Source organism: Sardina pilchardus, chromosome 8, assembly GCF_963854185.1.
Source record: "Sardina pilchardus chromosome 8, fSarPil1.1, whole genome shotgun sequence".
Classification (NCBI taxonomy): Eukaryota; Metazoa; Chordata; class Actinopteri; order Clupeiformes; family Clupeidae; genus Sardina; species Sardina pilchardus.
Window position 1 is genome coordinate 24,252,788 of NC_085001.1, and position 7,500 is coordinate 24,260,287.

Sequence of the window (7,500 nt, forward strand, 5' to 3'; positions counted from 1 at the left end):
GAAGGCTTATTTGTGATTCTAAAGAGGCAAACCAACGGCCAGCCTAAAAATACACGAAACAAGAAAACGCTTCCTTTGGGCTTACCGTGTTGGATTACAAAGCCCTTCAGAACATGCCACACCAATGTTCCAACCTTTTGAAAGTAAAACTTTTTGCAAGACCAGCAATGGTTTATGACTACATGGCTGAACCGAGCACAATCAGGCCGGCACTGAGGCTGTCCAGACATCATGCTGATCTTAAAAACACCAGCATCCTTAGAGATTATCCTGTGGTCTGATGCACAAGATCAAACAGATACTGTTTCTGGTCAATAGTTGTTTCGCATGGCACGGGCAGGCTATCTTTCCGAGCAAATTTTTGCTGAGATTACAGTCTGGAAACACTCAAGGGAGATGAGTTCACTTTGGTAGATTTTGGGGCCGGTCAATCAGCAACTACTACAACTATCGTATATCCAAGAGTTCATCATAACCTTTAAAAATATGCTATTCTGCCGCAACATGACACTTGGAACAAAAATATGAGTGACAACAATGAATGTAATATGATTTCTGGAAAACAAGCTAGTTACCTCAAGCTAGTTACGTGTTTAGTAGAGTGAAAACTGCTACATCTCATAAGTATTCATATAAACAGTGATTTTTAGTCATCATGCCAATTAGCAGCTAGTGAAGAAAGTATTCAAATAAATGCCATAGCTCTGAATATGTCTGCTGCAGAAGGCCTATAAAAACACTGGATAAGTCATTAACTGGGCTTAATCACACAAACTCACACATATATTTATGCATAGCCACAGAAGCACTACACATGCTATTAGGCACGCATACACACACACACACACACACACACCACTGGACCAGGGGGATGCACACTGTGCCAAGCTCCACTCTCTGGGTCTGGTTGTGTGAGCAGGCAGACCTGGGCAATGTCACATGCTAGAGAGTCAGACCAGACAGAGAACTGACCACAGATCTCCAGGGATTCAGTCTCCATTGGCTGGCCGAACACAGGCACCTACAGAGGGGGGAGCGGAGAAACTCAACACTGTAGCCGCTGCCACTTCAACAAAGGCGCCAAAGGCACAGACACTTAGCCAGTGTTAGCATAGCCAGCCAGTCTATCCGTTTAACCCTGGGTATGCCGTTAAAGGAGCTTGAAAGCAAGTGCAGGTACATGATCCGATGATGATGGTCATTTTATGGTTGTTAACTCGGAGGGCATGGCAACTCAGAGGAACAGTGCATTATTAATGAATTAATGGTTTGAGGCGGTCAGACGCAATGCATGCTGGGAAGACAGAAAAGGTAGCTTTTCAGCAACTGAGGCTATTTGAACGGCCAGCAGTGTAGCTTCAGTTGAAGCCACATCTCTAGACACCACCATTCCCTACTAATTAGGGAGAACATAGTCTAGCCAAGTCAATTAGCAACACGAAGCCTGTCGCAGCACAACTCGGAAGTAAATATAGGTTTTTTTAAAAATTATATATAGAGCAAACTAGTAGACATGATGCATCAAACTCCAAATTCATGACCTTTTATGGATTGCTTACAAAGTATTAAGCACACATGTTACTTTGATTGAAGTGAGAATTAGTGCGATTTTGCAAGGTCATTAATTATGACCGTTAACTGCATTTTCAGGTACTCAACCATGACATGACGTGACATTTAATCTACTATCCACCACTTTACAGTTGCGATAAACTGATCGTAACACACAAGGTAGTATTTCTCCACAGGTAGTCACATTGACACACACAAAGAATCACTGCAAGAATAATTTCTTCACAACTAACAAAAACAGGCACCATTTTTTAGTAGTAGTTAACAAACTCGAAGATATAAAACTGCGAATGGAAAGATCAGAAAAAAACATCCAGACGCACATGGCCTACCTTTCACTTTCATTCTAATCCCTGACCGACGGCACACACAACAGCACTGCGTGAGTGGCTGTGGCAATGGTTGCGGTCAGCACCGTGGGTCCCGCTATAACCTACGGCTCTCCTCAACAGAGGAGGTATGGGTTACAGCTAAGATTAGCAGACTTCCTCAGATGACAGCCAAACGATCCCAGCACTAAAACAGGAAACGATGCCCTGCTAATTGTGGCCAGAGAAAAGAGAGAGAGAGAGAAATCACAGGGTCCAGAGGACCGGACAGGAGATCGGACGACTTGTCAATCTGTTTGTCAGTTTGTGTCTGTCTGTTATCCCACAGGTAGGGCAGGTGGAGCTTAACACCTGAAGCCCCACCCCGTCCAAGAGACAGTGGGGCAACAGTTAGCACTTCATTGTGACATAAGCAGGCCAGGTGGTAAGTTTACATGGCCACACAGGTTGACATTTAACCATGGGGGCGTCATCTCCAGAGCAACCTGTTCTGGCCCAGGAGTCAGTCACACAGTTGAGTCCCGACATGAATCCAGGTCACAGGGCTCCACCTGTTTTGTTAAGCGCGACGAGGGGTGGAGGAAGGAAGTTTAGGCGGGAACCCACCTAGCTAGCCCTGCCAGTGGGTGTGTTGCATGTGTGAAGGTTTATTCAGGTTAAAAAAGGAAACGTATCTTCCTCCTCGAACGTTTATGACTGTAAGGGGAGCGGGCTAGGGGCGTGTCCATTCAGGCTCTTCATCATGTCACGGACAGGACAGCATGGACGTAAAGCACCCAGCCCCAAACACACACTCTCTCTAAACCCCACACACATTCTCTCTCTCACACACACACACACACACACACACTGGCTCGCTTGCCCATCCCTCCCTTCATACATAAACACATAGACTCATGTCCCTCACACTCAAGTACTCTTTCTCTCTGATACAGACAAGTTAACACTCACAGCTCTCTCATAACTCTCTCTCTCTCTCTCTCTCTCTCCACAACACACACACACACACGCAGGTCTGTGAAGCCCACGTCACACCCCAGCGGCTCTAGGAGGCCCCGGGTAAGTGAGATGATCTCCCCGGTCTGTAGGTTCCATGACACACGAGTAGGAGTGCACATACCACACGGAGACCATACATTCACAATCACACCCGAGCGCAGCCAATAAATATGCCCAGTCATAGCATAACAAGCGACTTGGCCAACTTCAGCTCATCCCATTACTTACACTACAATGGGTCATGATTACTGTAAAATCCAAATAAAAGTATGTAAGGAAACAGGGGTGCAGTTCTGGGGATGAAAACGTTTGGGTAGGAGTGATTAAAAAGGCATAGTTGGTTTGTCTTTAAACAGACTGTACAGTAGTTGAGAGCATCTGGTCAGACCTGCACCACAACACTGTAGAGAGGATGATTAATGCAGCTACTATAGGAGCCATAGGTGTGTTTACTGTTCCTCCACATGACCATACACCATGGACATGAATTTGGAGATGCTGAAAGTACTACCTTGCCTATGAAACACTTCACAGTTGGTGCATAATGTCTCTTTGATGTCACACTGTAGTGCGCATACTGCGTTAATATCCCCCCTGAAGCGCAATACCTGTGCATGGTTAAGGCAACAACATCGACATGGAGAGTCAGATAGTCTGGCAGCCTGCTGTTCACCACTGGACAAACACTGGAGAGTGAAGACCTGTAGGATTCAGCAAAGCTCCCTCCTTAGACACACACACACACACACATACACACACACACACGTGAGGGGAAAGCTTTCTCAGGAACTGGTATTATATGTTTTTCAAGGAAATCTCTAGGATTAAGGCTTCCAACCGGGAACATCAAACCATATCTGGCATCTGGTGATATATTGGTGATGCAAATGTTACTCAGTCCTCTATGACAGTGAACAAAATATCTTTGGTGTGTGAACAACACAAGGCATAATCTTGGGCTTCAGAAAACAATGATGAACATTTTTGTACTATTTTTACCTCCGCCAAGGAGTGTCTGTCTGTCTGTCAGATAACTCAAAAAGTTATCGATGAATTTCGATGACATTTTCAGGGAAGGTGTGAAATGACCGAAAGAAGAAACAATTACATTTTGGGAGTGATCCGTATCACCGTCTGGATCCAGGAGGAGTTTATACTTTCACTTGACAGAGGCTTTTCTAGTCTGACATTTTATAGATCAAACAACTAATCGATTAATCAAGAAAACAATCAACAGATGAATTAACTATGAAAATAATCGTTATTTGCAGCCCTAATACTTCTATAACATTACAGTAATTATGACATGAGAGAATATGAAAAGGTTTGTGCATTGCACTGAACTTAACTAAATTCTATGGATAGAAAACACATTGGTCTGTGGAACAACTACTCCTGGTCTCTTCATTAAGGCCCAATTGGATACCATGTGTTTGCCTGGTGAGAGCAATTAACTAGCAGGCGACATTTTCTTATTCAGGATGTAATTAATGACAGATCCAGTGGTGCGAGCACTGGCTTTCATGTCTGTGATCAACACAACAGGCGCTCATTTTCCCTTTTAAAGAGTGGAAAAACTTATTCACTAAATCTCTGTCTCTCCCTCTCTTACACACGCGCACACACACACACACATTCCCCTGTGCAACAGTAGGCCCTGTAAACACCTCTGTGACAGAGGCAAGAAGTTGGGGTTGGGGGCGGAGGTGGTTGGATGGTCTAGAGGGTGTCTGGGAGTAAAATGCAAGAAGGGCTGAAGGTGTCTGGAGCAGTGGCTGGTCGACCGTGAAAACAAGCGGCGGGGCTCCATTTAACCACACAATGTGAATGGCCAATGCAGATCTTTTATGCATACACACACACACACACACACACACACACACACACACACACCCTTCCACTATCACTCTCTCTCTCCCTCCCTCCCTCCTTCTCTCTCTCTCTCTCACACACACACTTACAGATATGCTGATACAGTCACACATACATAACATACCCACAACATACCTCTGCATATTTATGGACATGGTAACACTCACTCACACACACTCACACACACACACACACACACGTACGTAAGTGAAGTCTACAGCCTGACCCAACAGCAGCCGAAGGGTTCAGTCAGGCTGCGGTTCCACCCATTATCAGCCCCAGTCCCCATGCTGAGCAGCCCTCCAAAATCCACCTTCAAAGCCAAGCAATTATCCACACAAGAAAACAGCAGCGCAGGAGAATGAAGCAGAAGAAATCCCTCAGTATTTTTCTCTCAGTCCTTTTTTTCTCTCCCTCTCTCGCTCTCTCTCTCTCACTTTCAATTCACTCTCTCTCTTTCTGGAGAACCTCCTCTTATCAAAAGACCACAGAAATGGCCCAAGAGAAGCATAAATGACAGGCCTTAGAAGAGAGGAAAGTCTAAAATCAGCACTACTTGAAACTTCCGAGGCAAGAGGGAGTTCTATATTCATTCACATGAAAATGCCTCCGGCCCAAGAAAAACACAAAAATAAATGCTGACACAAGCGCTCCGCTTTTAATCAAATCTGGCTGGAGCAGCACACAGTCTGGGCACTCCACTCCAACACTGTGTTGGTCTGCACGACACCTCTGTGCCAGTGCATCAGAGGCTACATCACCTTGGAGATGTCCCCACACACACACACGCACACACACACACACACACAGAGAGAGTACCTGGATCAGCCGAAGACACGCACAGGTCAGCCAAACAGCCTGACATCCAAAAAGGCATATGGTGTCCCAGTTGAGCCGCAGTGTGTAAGATCACCCGAATGCAACCGCGACCACAGAGAGACACACATGCAGCACGAAGAAAGAGGAGCAGCCAAAAGTGCAAAAGCACTTACCACCCTGGAGGACCTAAATATACATATGGGGGGAGTATCTGTCCCCTGAAAAGAGAGTGACTTAATCGTCACTGCAGACATGCTAACATCATCGCCCGTACTTCAACAGGCTAAAATTATCGCCTTCACTCCAGGCAGCCACCCTAAACCCACCCCCCTGGCCGGTCCACTCTAAGCGTGCCCCCGCAGGTCTGGGCTCTGGGTTAGAACGAGGTGAAGCCAAAGGATTGAGATTTGGGAAAGCCTTATCAGGGCACTAGCCAACAATTAGCCGAAACCAATGTGCAAACCTGCAAACAAAAAAGGCTAACTTTAACCTCAATCGAAACATCTTAAGACACCAACCTGTACGTGGGAAGTGCATTTCATTTCATACATTTTAAGGTGGAGATGTACTGTTGCGCTCTAGATGATAGTCTTTTTTAGACAGGTGCGTCAAAACAAAAAGCAGGAAAAGTTTGCACTCTGAAAAAATTGAAGACATAAGTCTTTGCTGAAAAAGGCTTTCACTGAAAGGGAGCATTTCATACATATTCCCTGATAAGAACATGTTGCAAAACAAAAAGAGAGACACACAGGCAGTCTCTCTCTCTCTCTATCTCTCCCGTGTTGGTCTCGGGGAGCGCTTGGTCCTTGCTTGCGAGAGGTCTGCAGGGGGTTAAGAGGTGCTGACCTCTTCTCACTCCCTCGGCCCATCAGAGGAATGAGAGCTGGGGCTAATCCGCAGCACTGGAATGCTTTGAGGAACTGGCTGATCAGATTTGCTTCGTCTGCCTGCCCAATTAAAACCGATGACTGAAACACACACACACACACACACACACACACACACACACACACACAGAGTAGTACACACACACACACACACAGAGTACACACACACACACAGAGTACACACACACACCCACACACACACACCCACCCTACACCTAAAATCACCTAGACCCTAGACCTGCTAAAACCACTTAGAATTTTGCCTTCCTTGCGATCCTTTATTCCACTTCCTGACAACCTGCCAACTTTTTGAGCAATAACAACCACATAACCAGTTCCATTTATTCTGACTGGATGATCATGACGATTTGCATACTGACGGTTAAAGCTCTCCAGAAAATAAATTGTTACCCAATACCAATGGGAACATCCAGCCAGAATCACAACAATGAGGAACATTGCCCAGAAACATTGCTCATAAAAAATGTGCCCAATGTATCATGAACTCAACTGACCCCTTGTGCACAGCAATCTTCTTTCCACACAAAAAAAAGAGAAAAAGAGAGACAGAGAGATAAGTAGTTTGGCCCCAACAACAGCCATCTATCAGCCATGTCCTGGATCATCCCCAACAAGCAGGAGCTGCCCTCCCTGCCCTCCCTGCCGCCCGCTCCCTGCGCTCTGATCTGCAGGGGCCCTGGAGGGTCAGCGGAGCTCTGGTTCTGGGCAGGGGCCGGTCAGGAGGACGCGGCGCGGACAGCAGCTTCTGGAATGCTCCCCTTGGCTTCCACAGCCAGCCCCTCTATTTTAGGAATGTGTTTAATCTGTCCGGGCTGGAAACCATGACCGATGTGCTCTGCACGTCTCCTCTCGCTCTCTCTCTCTCTCTCTCTCTCTCTCTCTCTCTCCCCAAAACCCCTCAACACACACTTAAAACACACACACACACACACACACACCCCGATATAGACACTGACATACCCATACACGCAAACACGTAAACATAATGACACAGACATGCA

At 46.1% G+C, this 7,500-nt stretch overlaps 1 protein-coding gene across 4 annotated transcripts in view; it reads right to left on the reverse strand.

The window, feature by feature from the left end:
• kank1a (KN motif and ankyrin repeat domains 1a) overlaps positions 1–7,500 on the reverse strand; it is a 54,118-nt gene that overhangs the window by 25,374 nt on the left and 21,244 nt on the right. For 2 of the 4 annotated variants that reach the window (XM_062543303.1, XM_062543302.1), the window contains exon 1: positions 1,905–2,196. The exons of 1 other annotated variant lie outside the window; for it this stretch is intronic. In XM_062543303.1, coding sequence (XP_062399287.1) covers positions 1,905–1,917 — 13 coding nt within the window. In that variant the 5' untranslated portion in view covers positions 1,918–2,196. Of the gene's footprint in view, positions 1–1,904; positions 2,197–5,591; positions 5,656–7,500 lie in introns of those variants that run through there. One more of the 4 variants, XM_062543300.1, reaches the window with a different exon arrangement.